The sequence below is a fragment of the Anas platyrhynchos genome, chromosome 2 (assembly GCF_047663525.1).
Source record: "Anas platyrhynchos isolate ZD024472 breed Pekin duck chromosome 2, IASCAAS_PekinDuck_T2T, whole genome shotgun sequence".
Classification (NCBI taxonomy): domain Eukaryota; kingdom Metazoa; phylum Chordata; class Aves; order Anseriformes; family Anatidae; genus Anas; species Anas platyrhynchos.
Window position 1 is genome coordinate 64,936,672 of NC_092588.1, and position 22,378 is coordinate 64,959,049.

Consider the following 22,378-nt stretch of genomic DNA (forward strand, 5'->3'; position numbering starts at 1 on the left):
CTTCACGACATGTTATCAGCCTCCTGTTGATGACTCCTCTGTTGGATCCCTGCCTCTCCTGCTGACTGTGGGCAGATGAGAAATCACAGGGTGCTCAGAGTCAGAGGTCACGGGCAGCAGAAAGGAGCTCTGGAGCAGTAATGATGTGAACCAAGATAATGTATATGCTAACAACAAGGAAGAAGATCCCTGCAGCAGGAGTCAAGGATAAGAGCTGTGGAATGGGTGCAGCAGGACTCAGGACTTTGCTAAGATGCACATATAAGGTTTGGAAAATAATCAGAACTGGGTATGAACAACCTCAGAGAACAGTGTTTCATTCCTTTTTTATTCCAAAGCCCTTCTATATATTTAAAATATTTACTGCTGCTCTACGTTAAACAAGGAAATGCTTCTAAGGAGATGGTATCAGCTGGTATCAGAAATAGATAGACAGCATCTGACAGTGCAAGACACTTCTATTTTAGAAGATTGTCTATGCCAAAGAAAGATAAAATAAACTTTAATTATTATGTAAAACTATTTATTTTTTCACTTTCAATCAAGCAGTTTGGCCACCCCAACCTATTTTGAAAGAAATCCTGATTTACTTCTTTGGATACTTTATTAGTCAACTAGTAGTCCACCATTCTCAGAGGAGTTTATGAGGCTGCCATAATTTCACCTAACTGCAATAGATCCAGAATTTAATGAATTTTTGTTTTAAAGTGCCTTGCCTTCTAAAGTAAAACATGTCTCTGCATGGTTTTCTCACTGCTTTACAGTGAAAGCTAAGAAAATTGCAGGCTATGCCTGCAAATGACAGCAGAATGAAGACATCACTGGTCATATTTCTTGTAGAAGCTGACAATTCTGCACAAGTCACAAATCAAAATCATGTAAATTGCTCCAAGAGCAATAGTATTCACCAGAGACTTGGATTCATTCAGACAGAACACACCAGAATAAAAAGATCCGCTAAAATTTCCCTGAATGGAAGTGTAGTATATGCAGTAATCTTCCCAGAATCTCTTTATTCTGCCAGATCTTCATTTTCATTTTAGAATCTGAGAAGAGGCATTTTGTGAAACTTTACAAGAAAGATTATAAAATATACATCTGTGAAGAATACTGCACCAGCAAGTCATCTATAAGGAGACATGAGTGGAGAGGTGCAGAACACGAGCAAGTGATTTTGTGAAGAATTTTGAGGGGGGAGAGGGAGAGTTTATGTTAGTACAAACAGAAAATCTCAAATATTTATTTTTTCTATGAAAGAGAATTCTGGAAAAAGGAAAGTACATTTTGTGCTGACAGAAATTTTAATCTCCACATGGCTAGATGTTTTTATTTTGACTTTTAGCTTTGACTTTAATGTTTAATATATTTTAAAACTCCCTACCATCTCAATTGAAATTCATCTTGAAAGCAAAATATAAGCTCATGTAATTTCAAAAATTATGTCAAAACTATCTGAGCTATCCTTCCTTTTGGCTTTTGAAACTAAGGCTTGGTGACAGCAATATGAATTCCCAATTCATGTGATTTTGAATGAAATTGCGCTCTGCATGAACAATTTTCTCTTTGTACAAGAGTTAAACACAAAGCCAGAGAGCAGCTTAGGTAAGTGGTGGCCTGAGTGCCCATGGAGGAGCTCCCCATGCTCCACTCCTGGATTCCCAGCACAATGTATGGCCTCGCTGGCCTGGTTTGCAGGCTTTCTGGCTAGACATGAGAGACCAAAGAAGGAATTTTTGAAACCGATAAAGATGAAGTGGGGGTGGTGGGAACTGAGTTCTCAGGACCGTCTGCTGAAATCCCACTGAAACCTGGAGGTGATGGAAACACATTGTTACTACAGCCTTTTACATTAAAATTCCCACAGACTGCTAGGGTAGGCTGTAGCTGACGCAACACAAATCTCTACATAGAAGACATCTACATCTATACTAGCCATCTGAGCCTCCCTTTATACTTCGCAGAGAGAGATAAGCTTTCTCTAGGACACAATTCTTTTTATCTTAAAATAGCCACCTAAAATAGGTCAGATGAATTTTTCCACATAGAAGTGCCAACTACTTGACGACATAGGGAACTCTGCCTCACTAGCTGAAGGGAGATACCCACAGCACAAACCTCTAAAGCCAGATCAGATGAACCACAGCCCTAGCAGAGCCCTTCTACTCCCTCATGCCCAGAAACACCGCCAGATTCATAATGCCAAACCTCTCTTCAGGGCTGTCAGCCCTCATTGAATCCGCTAACTGGCTTCTCCACTCAAATTCCTTATGGCTAGGAAAAAGGAAGGGGAATACAACAAATGCAAAGCCCAAATCATTTTTGTCACACCAGATGCCTGCATATACACCACTGATATATTCAGGTGCATCATAAAGATCCACTTCAAATGCCTGAAATAAACGAGAGGTGACACTAAGGAATCACAGAGATGAGAGTAACAGACTGAGTAGTTTAGGGTAAAAACAGCAAAAGCTCCGTCTCCTTTTTTTGTATGAGAACTAGTTAGAATAGCATTTAGAAAGGGCTAGTGTAAGGCAACTTTTGTGTATCCTTTGTACATCTCTAAACCTTGGCTGCACTGAAAAATAAAGTATTAGAATGAAACTGAAACTGGATACCTTCCATGGTAGTTCACAAGAGTAGCTTACAAGGAATTTAGCCAGACTTGTATACTTATACTTTGTCTTAAATATATGATTTACAAAACAAAGAGCTACTGCCAAGAATCATAATTAAGTCTTTTTTGGGGGGAAAAAAAAAAAAAAAAGTAACAGAACACCCTTTCTTCTTGTTTTCATTTAGATGATTTTAATAATAGAGATAGTGATACAACAGTTTAGGAAAGCTAAAATTAGCATTTGACAAGTACTTTATGGTTCATATTTTTCATGCCTGTGATAAGGTATTGAGAAACTGTATTCTCTAAGACGTAAAACACAATACCTTTCTCGTGTGAATGTTAAATATCACGAACTGACTTACCAAACATGCCATCTTTTAGTAAGTTTCACAGGACACCAATTTACAAAAGTTTTCAAAATTTCTTTTCAAATCTTGTGACAGAGCAAGGCAATAACAACCCACCCACCTGAATGTATCACCAAACACAGATTTTATGAATAGTAAAACACTTTTCTTTTACTATGTTTCTCCTGGAAGATGGTTTCATAGAGAATCACAGAGGATATGCATGTGTACAAGATGGAGTTACAGATCATATGCTATGAGCTGCACACGTGAAAAACAATAACTATTTTTTCTTGTTTATGAAACAATAACTAATGTGTGATAATTGTAGGTTAAAGCCATAGTGAGATATCTATTTTTAGTTGTTTTCAAACAGAAATGCCTGTACATGTACAAGTTATTAACATTATCTAGGTTGGAAAAGACCTTCAACATCATCAAGTCCTACCTTCAACTTGACCTGCTGAGTCCTGTCACTAACCCATATCCCTAAGTGCCACATCCACACCTCTCTTTAATACCTCCAGGATTCCTACCTGCAATCCAAGAAGCTAAGTGCCATGTTTTTTTTTGCTGCATCTTAAGTTTGAAGTAGAAGTTGTTTTCTTATTTACGTAGGATAAGAAAGCAAGCACATATTGCTATTTTCAATGTAGAAATAATTTGCTTTTCAATGTCACTTTCTGTGACTGTTCTATTGTTGTTGTATCTTTTTATTTTCTTTTTAATAAGCATAAATGCTATGCCTTAAAGAAGCTGACACACAGCTATCATGTTATTGTGTCATTCCATTACAAAGGAACCAGTTTATTACCACAGGAAAGACAACCAACCTTTAAGTCAGACCAGAACATGTATCAACTTTGTCAGAGAAGATATGCATTGGATAGACTTAGTCAAGTGCCAAAAAGCAAAGAAACAAACTAACTAACTAACAAAAACAAAACCAAAAACAAAAAACAGTGGTAGAGTTAAGTCTGGTTATATGCTTAAGCCATGTCCCTGTCACAGAACGTGAATGCTTCCCCTCAACTTTAGTGTTGGTCAAAGCACTGACGTCACAGTTCTTCTACTGGCTACTAGCTCTCAGAAATCTGAGTAAGAACAGAAGAATAACTTTGAAGGACTGAAACATTGTTCTTTTTCCACCATTAAAACTATTTTTAGGTTTGCCTAAGCCTGTAAGAATCTGCCAACCCGGTCACCCTGAAGATAAAGATGGAGAACCTCCAGATGTCAGTCACACAGTGAAAGACAGAAATAAAGTGATACACAGACAGCTCAATTACACCTGGCCGCCCACCCCTACAGTTAAAAATCTCAAGGGAACAGTTTCCCTTACAACACTAAAAAGCTGCTCCGTGGTTGGATTCACAAATGTGCAGATGCAGCTTTTCTGCCTTCCCACACCTCCTGTCCAACAGCACGAGGATCTGGCCTCTCTGCAGAACCCAAGTTCAGCCTTGCTTCAGTGCTTCAGTTAGAGGTGGGAAACACATCCCAGTGAGTGCTTAAGCATTTTTGATTATTATTATTTTACACATGGAGTGCTTCATCATGAGTGTCCAAGGCATTTCCACTTCCAAGGAATTGGCAATACTGTAATTGGAAGTGCATGTTAAATTATAGGAGCTAAAAGAAATCAGTCAAAGAAAGCATTCAGTTCTCAGCTTACTGCCTAAACCACCAAGCTATAAGTGCTCTGCTGAAGAAAGTTTTCTGAAAGACCCCTGTTAAAATAGCTTCACTTGATACAAAGAATTCAGATAGTTCTTGCAAGAGTCCTTCTTTCATCTCATAGTTACCATTCACATGCCGGAGTGAAGGCCTAATTAGCTGAAATAAAACAGTAGCAAAACAAAAGACTGAGAACTCTCCCCAAAACACCCTATTGTGCAGTAGGGCAGTGCTCTCTCGTGGGAAGCAGAAAGTGTGGATTCAAAGCCACAGGACAGAGAGGAGCTCCACTCCCCTGTACTCATGAAAGAAGCTACAACGCTCTTCAAACCCTATGCAACGTTATGTGTTAGATGACTTTATGTTTTTTTACTTTTCAAAAAAACTGACACAAATATTTCTAGATGCAGTTTTTTCTCTCTCCCTAGTTAACTATGCCAAAAAGTCAATTATCTGTCACAGTCCTGAAGGATCCCACATCCAAAGAGCCAAGCACCTCTTTTTTCTACTTAAAAGAAAGTTAATTGGAAGGTTGTATAAGGTCACTTATGGCAGATCTGGGTTCACAACATTAATAAACAGAATCAACTCTCTCACAGCCATACTGCCCCTGAGAGACGATTAAATCCAAGGACCTCTGCAGCTTGTCTGTAATCAGTACTTAAAACTATACACTCTCAAAACCAGTAAGAAATATCAGAAATCTTCATGTCCCACATTTTTGTTAAACTCTTACAAGCCATCATGACATGCCTTTTTTTTTTTTTTTTTTTTTCTTTTCCCCAGGGGTTGATTCAAAAATATAATTACAAGTTCCTTGGATATTTCAGTTTGAATTGTAGAGGCTAGTGCAACAGAGCTGAAGCTTTGCAATGCAAATTTATTGAAGGCTTATGTGGCGAAAAATATTTTTGAGTTACTCCTAGAATTAGAAACTAAGAAAATGCAATAAACAAACAAACATCCCCCTACATCTCCCCAGTCCCAGTGAAACAGAATTAAAAGTACTGTATACAAGTAAATACCACTAGATTTTAATTGCTGTCCACCTACACTCATATCCACACTTTCCAGTTACTTAAGCTGAATTGTTACTGTGCATCTTTGTAGTTTTACATGAGAAACTAAGATGTACATATTTTTCAGGACTGCATATCTATAATTACATTTCCCATAAGGTCTTATAAACAGATAAATAAAACAGTGAGTTGTATTAAATGTAATTTACAAAACAGAAAAAAAATCATAATGAGTATATACAGTTGATACATTTGTGTTATATTATTGAACATGGAAGCTATCTTCAAGTGACTTTATAGCATATGGGATCGTGTTTGTTGTATGTTGAAGCACTTCAAAAATTACACAAAGTGCTTATGAACGAAATGCACAATTAAAATTACATTAGAATTTCTCCCTTGGATAATTTTCTAGAGCCTCACAAGAAGACATATAGTGCCTTCTTCCCATTATATAATGTGGTGCAATTGTTATTGGTGTAATAACGTCTAATTTTAATAACTTAATTGTAACAGCGTAGTTTTTTTAAAGGATTATAGATAAGCAAATATTTTTGATGCGCTGCTTTGTAACTTCAAAATATCAAGCAATTTGCTACTGTATATGGAGAACATACACATATATACATGTGTAAAGCATGTGTGTGCATCTGAGGGCATCTGTTCCACAACACACCTCGGACGTGGAGACAGAAGCTCAGGTCAGTGCTCTCAAGATCAGGCTGGCAGTCCCATACCACACTGCTATGGGCGTCCTTCCTCTTAATTTTGTGAGAGGTGTTTTGGCCAGCTGAATAGGCAGACCTTAAGAATTTATTTTCCATATTTAATTTCTGTACAGAAGATAGAAGAAAAAGGTACTAAAGAAAAGGTTAAAAAAAAAAAAAAAAGACAGCTTTTCTCAGATGTGAGAGTATCGCAACAGATATCAACTCAGCACCATTTATACCTATCTCCACAGAAACCCTATATCTTGCACATCCTTAGCGTTTTGCCAAAGCAGAAAGCAAGGCTGTGACCAGGGCAGCTCTCTCCCCTCCTACCACAGCAGTGGGAAGAGAAGGTGACCTACAGAGCCATCATCAGGGAGGGCAGGAGGAACAAGGCACCGCAGGCAGTGCAGAAGAGCAGAACTCAGCAGGCCGTGGGTTTGGGGAACACTTCTGGCTACCTCTAACCCCTGGAGAGCCACATATTTTCCATCCCACCCCATCTGTACACTCTCCGCTCCTGCTCCTAGCAGTTCCTAGGGCTGAACTGCAAGCTCCCTGTCATGGCCAGGCATCCATCTATCTGCCCAGACTTTTCCAGGCCATCACATACTGTGTTTCAGCAGAGGAGGATTGGCCAGGATAGGAGCCAGCTACACACCTGTACCCTTTTACCTGTGTATCGTGGAAGGTAACCTGGAGCTCGTAGTTCCTCAGCATCCAGGAATGCCTGTGTAAGTGCTGCAGGGCCAGGCGGACAGCGGGCAGGATGCCTGCCGTCAGGTTTCTGCGGTCAATCAGGCAGCTGCTGGGTGAGAGCCCAAGAAGGGAGAGGCGAGTGCGATTCAGTCCTTCAGAGCACCTGGCCACCAGTAACACCAACAGCACCACAATGTCTAATTTCCAGTTCCAGAGAACCATCTTTTTTGGTGTTTTCTTCGTTTTTTTCGTCCTTCCCCTGCAGTCCGCATCCCTGAGGAGCTGGCAGGCCTCAGACTCTCTGGTCGCCTGACATTTTGCAGCTTTCCTGTGCTTCAGTCAGCTGTGGCCCTCTAAGAAAGGAGCTAATTGTTATTAAAGGATAAAGACCTCTCTACGGCTGGCTTTTCCAATTTGGACAGTAATCCTGCTCACAGCAGTGCTGTGAATCAATACTTCACAAGAATAATCTCTAGGCAAATTGCTCTGCCAAGTCTAATTTTAAACACGTGTCATTTTAAACATTTCTGTAGCAGAAATACTCATCCATAGGTGACAAATCAATAAACAAACTAGTATGATTCCTTTGAAAATGGGTATTCGAGGGACTGATCAGTATGGTTGTGCACTGAAGTCCTATTTTCAGCATTCTGTACACAGCTGGGCAGGAAGATTGCTTCCGCTTGTTTCATCTTGCACATATCAAATTTTCAATCAGCTTCATACAGACCAAAGAGAGAATACAGAGTGCTGCGTATTGATGATACTTCATATACCCCCAAGTGCAAAAGCTGCGTTAGCTCAAAGCGATATATCCCGTGCCTGGTTCTGCTTTTCTCAAAAACACCCTTTTTTCATTAAGATCAGTGAAAGTTTTGAGCGTGCACAGAATTCAGGTCTGTCTCTCCCATGCACATTCACCTAGCTTTGGACAGGCATTTCACATGCCGTCTTAGCTGGCTAAGTACTTTCATCACTCTATTTGCAGCTTTCCGGGTAATAATGCAGGCCATGGAATGAAGCGTGTGCTGTGTACGCAGGAATGAAAAGAGAGCAGTGCTGCCAGAGAAAATCTTTGCTGCAGGATAACCTAAACTCACCAGGAGAGAAGGGAACAGATACACGACCACCACAACACGGGAGATCCAGCAGTCGCACACAGCAGCCACGTCTCCCCATCCCACCCATGCCCAGAAAGACCCCACACATACTGGGATGCTGGCACAGGCAAGGGGGGGAATGCAAGCACCAAGCCCACAGATGGGGAGGGGAGGAACATCTGGCCTGAGAGATGCTTGTTTATCCAAGGAGAAAAAAGCTCCGATTTTCTGGGCAGTCTCATTATACACACAGCTGAATAGCAAATTGTTTTGCCATCTTGTGGAAATGCAAGATTTCAAAAGAAATGCCCTGTGCCAAGCTGGGATGGAAACCCAAAACCTCAAAGGTTTTCATGACTCAATAATCTGAAAGAAAAACAAATGGAAGGGCTCATAGGCAGAAGTTTGATTTGATACAAATCAAATTTGAAATAATATGTTCAGAGCCTGGCAATTTATTTCATGAATAGTTGACATTTCAAAACAAAGTACTAGCTTGATGCAGAAAGTAAGGTTTTTTTATTTTAAATTTTCAAAACACAGTGTTTCAAAACATTTTCAGGTCAATAAATTCTTTTGAAACTGACATACAACCAAAAAGCTTCAAGAGAAAAACTCCCAGTGAAGTCTAATTATAAGCATTCTAATTTATAATTACAATCTATAAACCGTTTGACATAAGGGCAGGGAAATACACAGATAAATAAAAGCAAAAAGAGCAAAATAATATTGAATAAAGAGGCAATAAATGTCTGCCTTGGGCCCAGGGACTAGCCCCAAGCAGGAGATACGCTCAATTTATTGCTAACTGTCCACAGCGTCTCTTCTGCCAGCTCACTCGTGCAACTGGGTGGGCAAGAAAGGAGCCCAGCCAATTATTATTATTGCTCTCCATGAATTCTCAGGCACAAACACAAGGTGACATAGCAATACCCGATATACATCCCTCGCTCATCTTCATCACCACTGCCTATAGCCACGAGGCTGTACTGAGCCCTTCGTGTGGGGAAGGAAATACTGCTGTTCTTCCTGTGCAAGGCAATGTCCAAATGAAATGCAGCAGGGTCAGAATTCATTAGGGGAATCCCCTAGACAGAAATTTAGCACATTAGCTGGGCACAAGACTAAGTAGGAGGCACACTCTGGAAGTGCAGTCCTACGTAGCAATAATTTAATGCCATGGCTTGATTGGTATTTTCTATTCCTTATTCTTATGAATCCATAACATGATTATTGAAAATATATCTTTTAAGCATTTTTTTAAACTCAGGATGAAATTCTTGCCTGAGCAGAGGGCCAATGTAGGCCAAGATGTTGCTTAAATCCCATTTAATACCTTTCTTAGAGGCTTAAATAGGATTTTGTTGGTGAATAGTCTTTGGACCAGCCTCTCTTACCAGCATTATTTCAATATTGACTACACCAGGGGAGAGGAAGGGAGGAAAGCAGGACACTTAGGCTGCCAAACCTCAACAGTTAAGGTGCTCTGAACTGCTCTCCTCCTATGCCTAAAAGCTTTTCACCAACTCAGCAGGGAACATGGGGCTGCATGAGGTCTCGGCTTTGGCTCATATTTAGGCAACAAAAAAATGTGGTTTGAATATCCTCTTCTGTGTTCAAAACGTGAATCTGCTGGCACACCTTGTTCAACCCCTGTCGCCCCTGCTGATGGATTTAAATTCATGAGAGAGAAATGGTGTATCAGAGGCTATGAAGCCATTTTCAGCAACATATGGATGGACATAAATTTTAAGAGCATGCATTCTAGGGAGCATCACCTTGCTTTATATGTATGTAAGTGGCTTCAATCTAGATGAGTGTTTTTTTGTTTTGTTTTGTTTTGTTTTTTTTCTCCTTGTGCTACATTTGGGCCTCCTTAGCAATGCTGCATTTAACCCATAACTGGCGAAGGAACCAACAAGATAATGGACAAGTGCAGCCTCATGTTACTTGCTTCCTTATAATTTGCTTCCTGAGAGAAGCACTTAGCTCTCTAACCAGATGAATATTTCTTATACAGTTTTCTTATACAGTATTCTTATTGCTAATTAATCCCATGATATTTGATGAAACATGTCCATATGTTTTCATTTTGATGAAATAACTAACCATATTTGCCATATATATGATTGATCATACAGATATCATTTTCAGTCTCAGAATAACATCTCCCAAGGTTTAATACCTATAAAAGCACATTTTAATGTCCTTGTCATACCTTTGAGAAAATTTAATTAAGAAACTATCTTTAACACCCTCAGAATATGCTATGAAACATAGCAATTGTGAAATGCTGATCTGCTAAATCAATTAAATGCATCTTGCATGCAGTTCTCAAATTTGAAGCTGATTTTTCACAATTATTTGAAATGCTAATCATCTTAAAATTTGATTTCAGTGTCAGAAAATTAAGGCCATTTCATTTTACACCTTGCCTTCCCTGCTATTCTGGGGGACTTTACCAAAGGTAGATACTTGTTCTTCAGCACAGTAAGGACCACTTTTTTCAAGAGCTAGCTTAAAGCCTTAGGACACAACTGGTGACTAGATGACTCACTGTTGGCATCTCCATTGTGACATCTGCACAGACAAGCTGAGTAATTTTCAGAGAGGGAAACTGTAGGAGGAAACCATGCCCCCTTGTAGGAGCACAGTCCCTGAGAACTTAAAAAAAATAATAATAAAAAAATAGCATAAATGCCTTGCCTATAGCCAATGTATTTCAAAGGCAAAAAGGGAAATCTTTTATGTGTTGCCTTTTTTACCACATTATCCTCTGTCTTTATAGCATTTTAAACTGAGTTCTCGATCTCCTGATCAGTATTTCTGAACCATAAATCAGTGTAAGAATTATTGGTTCCTGTAAAAGGTTGACTGTACACTACGTTAACTGCATTTAAAGCTGGCTATATATTCAAGCTATATGTCACCTCATTCCTCCCACACAAAACTTCATCCCTCCTGAGTAACACCCATTAACATTTATAGGATATTCTAATCCCAGTCTCAAATGTTAGTTTTTTCAAAGTAGGTTATCATTCACCCCTCTTGTCCCCTGTGTCTCCCATCTTGCTGCTTAATCGCTCAGTGTAATTAGAGTACGGAGCATTCACATATCCCGAGAAACCTCAGTAATGCATTGGAATCCATTACGATTTATTTTGGATGGCAATTCCTGTTCTCACATCAAGACCAAGCCTCCACCTGTGCCAAGAGCAGCTCCAATATCGAGGCACCATTATCTGCTCTAGCGTGTCTCAGCTTTTCAAGTAGCCGGCTGTTTAGCTAGAGCTATTTACCTCCCACAGCGTTACTCGAATGATCAGGGTATCTGCTTTCTGCTACCCAACCAGGACTGACCAAATTGGCTTGTAGCTAGCCAGATTTCCTCTGAAGGAGGCAAATGAAAATTGTTTGTGCCGCAAACCATAGTGTCTTGCTTCTCCCGTGTAGCCTGAAAATCTCAGCTCAGCTCCTTTTCCCCTTCCCCAGCATTGCGGCACACAGATCAGATTCATTTCCTTCGTGCTCAACAGCAGGCTTGAAGAAAAGAGATAATATTACTAGTATATACCGCATCAGTGAGATTATTCCTCAAGTAATCCATCAAATTCTAGTGGTAGCACTTTGAGAATGAAGATGACAAACTGTAAAAGCTTCAGAAGAAAGCCACAGGAGTACACAAAAGGCTGAAAAAAAACCGAGGCAGCTCCGTCTATCTAGTTTAATGCTCAGGGGGGCCTTAATCTGTACCTTGCTGTATAATAATCTAGAATGGAAAAATGATTTCTAGTAATACCAAAGTTTTGAACTCACCGGTCAAGGAAAACCTTTTCTCTACCCTTCAGTTAACTGTCCCCTTTAAATGAGATAACCTTTGCCAAGGTCAAGTGAGCCAGTTCCATAGGCAGCAAAAATCTGATGGATATGTGTTAGTTACCAAAATGGCTGGTTTTTAAAAAATGTCTGATTTTTAAAAATACCTGTACCTTGCATTGTACATTTTCTCTACAATCTTTGAGATGAAATAATCTAATCCTGAAGGATATTTAACTCCAATAATATTGACATCAATCCTGAAAGGAGCTGTATCCCAAAGGCTGAACAAAACTAGCATTTTATTTCACCAGGCAATCTGAAAGTTTAAAGCCAGGAACTATGAATGCCTTTGTTCTTAATTAAATGTGGCAATTCTAGCTCTCTTTCTCATAGAAGCACATTGCATTTTCATAGGTGGGCTGGCGTGTTAAAGTGCTGAGCATCCCACTGATGTTGACAGGAACTGAAAATCACTCTGTGCTTTTGGAAAGCAAATCTTCAGTTCAGTTCAGGGACATAACTTGAAACTTAAAAAGAAAAAAAAAAAGAAAAAAAAAAAGAAGAAAAAAAAAAGTGATCTGGAGCTGATACCATCAGCATTCTCTACAAGAAGAAATTATGAGAGGAGGGAAGCCTGTCTAAGTTTAAAGATCTGGAATGTAAAATGTCTTTATATTGCTTTCTTTATGTAGCGGTAGCTATTACTATTTAATTTATTTTACTATATCACATAAAGTCTTCCTGCCACCAGTACATCCCTCCAGACTAGATTGTCACCAACATCATGGAATTCAGTCCTGCCTACAATTTTTAGAAAGGGAGAAAGTGGAAGAGAAAAAAAGAAGAAGCGGGCTCTCCCTCAGTCAACCTCCAGTAAATTATTGATACTCTGAGCTCTCCAAATTCACAGAGGTGGGGGGAAAGCAAAACTCAAGGTGCTTTTATAGAACTTACAAGAGATATGAAAGAGCCCAGAGCTTAATGTTTTTATACTATACATGTATATTGAAGTATTTCTATATGATGCTGTTAAGATACACAGAAATGAATGTCTGAAAATCACAATTCTTGAAAAACATTACGGGCTGTATTATTTACCATACTAAGTGTTAATCTGTCAAAAGCTGTCACTTTATATTGAATAACAATTGTAAAGAAAGATATGTGTTCTTTGCTAGAAAAACATTAAATTACCCGGGAAAGCAGGAGCAGTAAACAGTGGAAAGGAAGTTAATTAACAACCCAAAAGGGGCCTCTTACTACTTTTCCCTGGAGGTTTTGGATGTAAAATGGTTACTTGGACACCTATTGTGTGTCTGTATCTTTGTGTAATTCTGGAGGTCATTGAAGCTGCAGCAGAGACTGAGGCCAGTCTTAGATAAGGGGTATCAAAATCAAAATGCATAGCTGCTTGGAGGAAACAGATCGAACAAGTATCTTCTTTTAAAGACATGTGCTAGTGATTCTTTAATCAAAAGAAAGGAAAAAAAAAAGTTTCTGAAAATAACCTAGATAACATCATCAGCTCCTCCAGTGGCAATAGTGGCAAAATGGCCTTTACATCCGCAGAAAGGAAGATGATCAGCAGAGCGTAAGCTGGAAATAGCAACACACCTTTAAGGGGATTTCATGCAAATCACAGAGAAGAGTTTTGTGGGGAGGATTTGGGGAAACCTGAAGACACGATGGGAGGGCTTGCTCATGCTAGCTTATAGTGGAACAGGCAGAGATCCCCAGGTGAAATATATGGCCTATATTGTAATTGCTGGCTAATCCTAATGGTCCTCTGATCTTAGAACACGTTAATTATTTAAGAGAAGTACCATGGCCATAGCAGGAAACCTAAGTTTTCTAATCCTATCCCTCACTTTGCTCACTTTCAAGCAATTAGTCCATTATCTGGGCCTTCATGTCTCAGGAGTCTCAGTAAAACAATTTGGACAGCCCTGCTAAATTAGCCCTTATATTCTAAGATCTTTGTGACTTATTTTCAGATGGATATTTACCTTTAATCTGTTAGCTTTCATTTTCACACTCGGGAATACTTATTTGGAAAATGCTATGGATAAAATTGTCAGAGCTGAAGTCTTATGATAATGAAAAGCTAACGACATGGAAATTGGACATCAATCACTGACTTGGCGATGAGATTACACGGTTATTCCAACAGGAGAAAAAAAAATAAATCTGAAAGAACAGAATTTGGTGTTTGCCGTTTCCATGCAGCAGGCAGCATAAAACAGCCCCCAAATCCAGCAGATGTTACCCATAGCAAAATCCTCCACAAAAAGAGGCACCCCTGGCTAGCAGAAAAGGCTCTGTCATCCCTCAAGCATAAGCAGCATGGCAAGGGGAAACACCGTGTGACTGGAGATATATTTCAGCTATTCTTAGGGGCACTTTGTTTAAGTCAGAGTGATATTGTGGCTGAACCAGCTTGCTTCAGGAGTCAGGCTACTGGTATATAAATGCCAGAACCGGGGGACAAGGAAAGAACTAAAAATATCATTTCTAGCTCGGGTAGACCCACAAATCAGACAACAATGTGACTGGCTCCTCAAAGGCTTCAGGCTTAGTTCCATGATCTCTAGCACAAAAACAAATTAAAAAAAAAAAAAGTGATGTATCTATACTGTACCCTTCTCTGCTTGAAATGGAGCTCTGGCAATGTATGGGGCTGCCAGATACCAACACACATCTCCGCAGGACTGAGTCACATCAGTGCTGACCGACCTCAGTGTACTTCTCCGCTTGCCCCAGCTGCTCCCAAAAGTTAGCTGAGCCACACTGGATCACAGTTGTTTTCCTCTCTTCCACCATTTGTCACCTGAGCCAGAATTCTGTATGTAATGGCTCAAACCTTCCTAAGAAAAAATCTTCCTCTCTGTGGTGGCAATGGCCTCTGCTTGAGTGTCATGAAAGAATTGTTTGGTTCCCAGCTTCTGCAGTTTCCTCAAATGTACTGCTGTTCTGCTATATGCCATGAAAATTTCCATAAAGCAATTAAATTCAAAGCAAAGAACAAGGCTCAGGACACAAATGCATACATTGCTGTGCTTACATCAATAATGTGAACTGCTGATCTGATGCCTGATCAGAGATGCCTTGACATGTGATGCTATTTGTTGTCTTCTCAAATAGTTGCATGTGTTCAATTAAAACAATGCACATATTACACTACAACTTTTGATGTGAATGCCATCATTAAATGTCTGTCTTCTAGCTCCCTCCTCTCCCTTTTCCTACCACAAATATTTTCTTCACAGTTATCGCCAAGATATTACACCCCATCTTTTCCACAAACCTAAGTAATTTGCTTCAGCTGGTAACCATTTCAGAGGATAGGGTCTTCCCCCTCTTTCTGCAAATGAAAAAGGAAACTCCTTCCTGGATTTACTAAAAAATAACTTTTCCATGCTGACAGAGTGTGTTTGGCATTTGAAGCAAAAGATCCCATAACAGTGTGTTTTGCAGTGTGCATAGGATAAGTTATAGATGAAATTGCAAGACATATGCCAGAAAAAATGATACATTGGCTTTAATCTCTTTGCAGAGATATTTAGAGGATATACATTCTGCAGGTCTGAGATCCACACCCAGAGGAGTGGGTGCCGTGAATACATGATTTCTCTCCTCTCCCCACCCACATCTTAGCATCAGTGGAAAAGCCAGCATAGAATTAACATAAACGCTTAACTTTTAGCTGATTCCCTCCAAGTTTATAAAACTCAAAGGCAAAAAGAGGTTATATGCCTCAAGTGGAGCCATATTGCAAGGAAGTCAGAGGGGGTGCTGTCTGTTTTATAATATACATTCATTTTATAATATACAAATGCCTTTGACAACACAAGTGTGTCGTCAGCTTAATGTCTAAACTCTTTGCATATATCAGAAAGCATTAAGTACTTGGTGATATTTAAAGGTAAGAAATTACCCCTCTACTTCAACCAGGCACAAGCTCATCTGATGATCCAGGAACAAGTATCCTGGCTTGGCTCTGATGTACCATGCTTCCCTGCACAAATCCAGCGGCTGTCTCTAACCTGTGCCTCCTGAGACGGAGAGCCTAGCCAGCACACCATGCCCATTTCTCTCGGGGGACCTGTTCGTGCTCCATTCTCTTGGGGCAGAGCTGGTCAGATGGCAGCCAGGAGCTGCTTGTCCTCCTCTGAGGACAACCCCTGACCAACCTCTGAGGACCAACCCCTGAACCAGCTCCCTCTCTTCCATGCTCCTGGGAGGATCCCTTATTTTGCACTACTGACACAAACCATCTCTCCTGTTTCTAGAATATGTTCACTGTCCTTCATAAGTTACTGATTCTAGTTTGCAGAAACAAGACATGAGTAGACCTTGCCATCACCAGTCATGACTGGACTTTCTGCAAAAAAAAATGCCTTTATTTGAATGCCAAAGGCCTTTTCTAATGTAGATTAGCTGGTAGGAGTAACCCAGACCGGTGTATAGATATACAACTTCCTTAAACCTTAGGGGGGGGGGGGTTTGCTGAAAAACACTGAGATTTTCTTAGTAAAAGAGGAAAATAAAGAGAAAGCATATTTATAACATACCTAAATTGTAACTTCTTGTCAGGTAAATTAGGCAGGGCACTTTCTATTTAATTACAGAATAGAAGAAGGCAAATATGTATTAAATGTCAAGAAGTTCACATTTCCCTTATAAGATTTTGTGGAGTCCTGTGTATGTTTCCGAGCCCACCCTTCTATGCCAGCTTGCTCTTTAAAGGTATTAGAGTATGTTATTATTATATAAAGATGAGATTACATCAGGATTACTACAAGTTATTTGCGGTTATTAGAGAAAATGAAATAATCTCACCACCATAACATGAGTTTTCTTCTCTCTTTGTGATAATATACCCCACTTAGTTCTGGAAGATTTTTTTTTTCAGCTAGTCAAGACTCCCTTTGATCTTCCCAAACAAATGACAGACTCCTAACCTGCATTCACAGCTTTAGATTCAAAACAAATTCAGCCTCTCTGTGCAACATTTGCAGCATCAATCCTAAAAGAAGTCAGGAAATATATTCCATATTCAAGGGAAGATGTCCAGATGCGGAAGGGCAGATATCCAACTTCCATTAAAGCCCTTGTCTTCTTCCACTATGCCTCTTCCTCTACTTTCTGCATGGTCAGTTTTTGCCTGATGCAAATTAAAGACTGTTGAAATTCATAACGTTCTCTATTAGACTGCTTAGCTCCTTATTTTAGGGTTATTGTGCTTTTTTTCCTCCAACAGATGTGTGCCAGGATGCTTAAGTAATTATCATCTTTCCTGATTTACATGAAGTTGAGAACTGCATCAAGCATGTATAGAGCTTATTTCACTGCTCCACAATGGATTTATTTGCATTTTCAGCAAACTGATGTTACGATCACAGGGACAGGAAAAAAGAAGAAATATCACAGTTATTGATCCAACATCATAAACTACCAAGTGCCCTTTATTTCTAGGACCTGGTCCAAAGGCCATTGGGATCAGTGAATTATTGCCTTTACTTTCAATGGGCTTTGGATAAGACTCCTTACAGATGATCACTCTTGTTTCTAAAATAACCTAATTATGGCACTGTGTCCAAGAGTCTCATCTCGAGTTTGCTCCTGTTCTCATTGAAATGAACTCCGGGACTACCTTAAGTCACTAACCTAGACTGGCCTTTGCAAACACCTATACCCGAGCTGTATTTTATTCACCGAACCTAGGCAGGAAGGTCCAAACAAATAAAGATGCGCCCATGGGCTAGCAAAAGAGGGTTCACTGACCTGGATCAGGGTCACACACCAAACACATTTAACCATCAACAACAGCACTCAAGCCAGCAGCCTCTGCATTTGCATGTACTTTCTGTGTCCCGTGGTTAGATTTTGTGTCAAAGGTGCAATTCATAGAATCACAACTGGTTGAGAGGTAGATAAAGGACTGTAAGGAACTATATGCTTAATTCAGCTTAAACGTGTTGATAAACACCAAGGCTGCTGCTTGTGTGCTCAAAGGGCAGCGAGTTCATGTACTGAGAAAACACCAGCCCAACTTAGAAAGCCCACTGCAATTCTTCAGATGGTTGGTCAGAAAGCAAGGGCATTCTTATGCTCCATTGCACAAGTCAGAGATATCAAGCAAACAACGTTCACTTCAACTTTGCCAGAAAACTACATACATAATAATAAAAAGTATCCAATTTATTCATTTCCATAGTATTTCTACAATTATTTTTCATGCCCTTTTTATTAAAGTATTATGCAAATCTGCCACACAAACATCAGTTCGTAGCAGTGGGTGATTTTGGAACTCTGTGAGGGAGTTTCTGAATCACTGCCATACATTTCCAAAGCACTACAGACATATTACAATTATTTTCTCCAGCCGTTCAAAAACCCCGGGTGCTCAAGGTTTCACACTCTCTTTTCAAGAGCTGACAATGTCACGAGCATCTGCAAAGTCCTGAAAGGGAGAACGTCTCCCCGGTCTGTGATTATGTAAGGACAAGGATCCAGGCCCGTCAGGCGGATCTATTTATTGGCAACCTCAGGAAAGAGGCTGAGCACCAAGCGGGCGCAAGGAGCGATCTACCCTTCTGCTTCCTGTAAGTGCCCAGAAGAAATAAGATAATGTCTGAACGGAGTGAAAAAGTTTGCACTGCCACTACATATTTAATGGCTATTCCAGCCATTAGCCTGCTCCGTTTTGGTGCAGTCAATCTAGCGCTCCTTAGGAACGCTAAGTTATTTACTTGTCACTGTTAAGCATGCAATAATGATCCAACTGCTCTCCAAATATATATGTTCACCCGACTTAGCATTCCATAACCATCCATTTATTAATTGCTTTAAAAGCATTCAAGGCTACCCAGCGAGCTGGCAACATGATCCTGATTCTTTATGTCCCTAGAGTACAAAACAGTAAAAAAATGCAGTTTTTTAAGAAACTGATACTCATTCCAGAACAAATAGGGCATGCTTTCTTTTTCTGAATATTTTAGTGCCAAGTACCTTCTTCAGAACCCCAAATCTGTATTAAGAACTTCAAAATGTTTGGACTGCAATAAAGCGCGGCACCTTATTGATTACAGCGTTTCTGGATGAAGAGGGAAGATGTTGCCGAGGAAGAATCTGCTTCCCCTGCATGTGTTATTTCTGTAACAATTCCATCCAAGGGATGGAGCTAAATAGAATAATGTAATGAAAACAGGATTAGGAGAACTGTGATTTTTTTTTTTTCCCCAGCCAGTGCCTCACTTTATGAAACAGGTAATGTCATTCAGAAAATCCCCCATAATTCTTTTCATTATGATTGCAGAGTTCCCCGGGATTCATTTTTTAAGGACACAAACGACTCCTCGGGGCTGATCCTGCCTGTATTCCCGTTGGGCACAACGAAACACGGTGGCACCACGCTTCCTCCTGAACGACTTCTCCAGCGATGCTGCCCTCCGCGCCTCTCTCTGCCCCAAGGTACCTGAAGCTGTACCCCGACAAACCAAGCGCTGCCACCCCAAAACGAGCGATTTGCCTGAGGTTTTGGGGGACGGGGACCCTGCCACGGCGCAGCGCATCCCGATAGAGCCGCGCTCCCCTCGGCTTCCCAGAGCCGGAGAGGAGAAGAGACGGGGGCTGCCTTAAATGTCACCCGGGAGGGTTTAGGGTTTTTTTCTTTCTTTTTTTTTTTTTCAGCATCCCCTCGCTCTGCCGGGGGTTGTGCTGGAAAAGGAGCTGCGGCGATCCACGCGAGGCGAGTGCCATCTTCAGGAGGGGCCCGAGCCTCTCTCAGCCAGCGCACGGCTCCCGAAGTTGTGACCCGAACCCATCGCGGCTGGCTCCTGGGGGGGGGGCTGCCGCCGGGACCCAACTTCGCCGAGCATCCTCGGGGAAAGGGGAGGGGGAGAAAGCTCGGGGTCAAGCCGAGCCGGGCCGGGCCGGGCCGGGGGCAGCGCTCCGGGGCCGGGCAGAGGCACCGCAGATTTAACTCTTTCCTCCGAGCTCCTCCACCCGGCCCCGGGGGGCTCCCGGAGCATTGGGGATCCCCCCCACCTTAGGAGCCCTGCCTCCAGCCCGGGCTGCAGGAACGACTCCATCCCGGTTTTCCCCCCTAAAAAAATAAACCCGGCAAGGGAAGCGGCCGGCGTGCATCTGTTGCTGGGGGGGCTGGCAGGCGGGTGTCCGGGCACCTCGGGGGGGTGTCAGGGGAGCCTCTCAGGATAGGGCCCGCCGGCCGGCCGGGCATCCCTCTCCCCCCAGCCCCGGCCCCCCCGTGTCCGCGCTGCCCTTGCGCCCGCAGCGCCCCGGCCCTGGGCGTCGGTCCCTACCTCCGTGTCGTAGAGGCGCAGGTCCAAGAAATAGGGGTTGAGCAGGGACTCGTTGCGGATCTGATCCATGGCCAGCTGCACGGCGGGCAGCACCCCCCGGCCGATCTTGCTCTTCTGGTCCTCCTCGGACTGGCTGAGGGGCATCAAGCCCATGATGGAGATCGGCGTGGTGGCGTTGGGGGGCAGCCCGGCAGCCCCCCGGGAGCTGCCCCGCGGCCAGCCCCAGCCCGGCGGAGCCCAGCCCAGGCACAGGAGCAGCAGGAGCATGGCAGGGTTGGAGGTGGCAGCGGCCGGTCTCCGCGGAGAGGGATGCATGCTGCTGGATGGGGGGGAGGAGGAGGAGGAGGAGAAGGAGGAGGAGGAGGATGAGGAGGAGGGCTGAGCGTCGGGAGGGAGCCGAGCCCCTCTCAGCCCGGGCGCATCCCCCGGCGGCAGGAGCCGAGGCGGGAGGAAAAGAAACGCCTCTCTGCTTCCCCGGGAGCCTCGGGGTCTCCTCTCTTCACCCCCCCCACCCCCCCCCCTCCCCTGGCAATAATCCTTCTGGCAATGGCGCCTACTCCTTCCCAGGTCTGCCAGCTGCAACCACCAGGAGCGAGAAATAAATAAATAACCCCCCCAAACACACGCACACACGCACTCCCCACCGCCCTCTTCTTCCTCCTCTCCCCGGCGGCAGCAGCAGGGGAGCGGGACCTTCCTCTGCCTCCCGGCTGCTCTTCCTCATCCTCCCCCCCCCTCCAAAAAAAAAGCCTTCTTCTCCGCTCCCGGAGGAGGAACGACACCTCTCAGGCGCAGGGGGGGGGGCCCTCACTGCACACCTCCCTCCTCCCCAAGGAGAAAAAAAAAATAGGATGAGGATGCTCCGGCAGAAAACACCGAAGGGGAAAAAGCCCCCTCCAAAACGCCAGAGGAGGAGGAGGGAGGGGAGCGGTGCCGAGCCGGGGCGGGGGGGGGGTTTAGTGCCGCATTCCCGGGGGGCAGAGGGACGGGATGCGGGGCCGGACCCCCCCGCCCCAAACCCGGGGAAAACGGGGTGCGGGGGCAGAGCACAGCGGCCCCGGGGGGGGACCTGGCCTCGGTCGCGAGTGGGAGCGGGGAGGGGGCTCGGCGGCCGCTGCCCACCCGCGGGGGTGCGGGGTGAAGGCGTAGACCCCGGGGCCGCCCCGGTTTCCCCCCCGCCGCAGCCCCCCCGGCACGCAAACGCGCTCCCACTCCGGCTTGGCACCTCCGCTGGCACACACACACACACACACAGAGCCTGGGCCATGGCAACTCTGCAGCACGCTGGGGAGTTGGGCGTTTTGAAAAAAAAAATCCCGGATTTGTATTTTTTTTTATTATTATTATATTTTTATATTACTGTTTTTCTTCTCCCCGCAGAATTCACCGTTTCCCAGAGCCTGGCTCTGTCCGTGTCTGTTTTTCCTGCACCTGCAGCTTGCGGCTGCCAGCAATGCACAGAAGAAACGTGAGGTTCCTGAGGGGACACAGGGCTGCCACAGCCCCGCCTGGGGGTCAGGAGCCCCCTGCACCCAACGAGCCCCTCCATGAAGTCACCAAGGCCTGCGGGGCGCCCCCACACTGCCCACCACTGCCTGTGTCCTGCTGGAGCCCTCACCGGCCCTGCTCTGTTTTGCAGCCTGCTGAGAAGACCGTGGGCCTAAAGCCTGTGCTTGTAGCCCCATAACACGCCCAGTGTTGTGGCCTTTCCCTCAGGATGCTGCCCAGCAGCGGTGACTGAAGGGCATCAGTACTAAAAGGTCTGCCACCACTCCCGATAATATTATTTCAGTCATTAACACGCACATCAGATTCGTTAATAACCTTATTCCAGGTTCCAAGCACCTGCTCTCATCGTGCCTGTATCAAATTAAGCAGACATAGCATCACTGATCGTCCCTCACACCCATAAGCTAAGCTTAATAACTGCACCTCACTTTTGTACTGAATTTCACCTCAGGAATTGCCCTTGGAGGCATTTCCAAGGCACCTCTGCCTTTTCTGCTCCGTGTAGGAACAGCTGCCTGCCCTGGGCCACCCGTAGCAGCCTCAGTCCTGTGGGA

General features: G+C 43.1%; 1 protein-coding gene across 1 annotated transcript in view; it reads right to left on the reverse strand.

The window, feature by feature from the left end:
- GABBR2 (gamma-aminobutyric acid type B receptor subunit 2) overlaps positions 1–21,233 on the reverse strand; it is a 520,678-nt gene extending 499,445 nt beyond the window's left edge. The window contains exon 1 of the mRNA XM_027451831.3: positions 20,316–21,233. Within this exon, the coding sequence (XP_027307632.2) occupies positions 20,316–20,630 (315 nt within the window). The 5' untranslated portion in view covers positions 20,631–21,233. The remainder of the gene's footprint in view (positions 1–20,315) is intronic.
- Between the last annotated feature and the right edge of the window lie 1,145 nt (positions 21,234–22,378).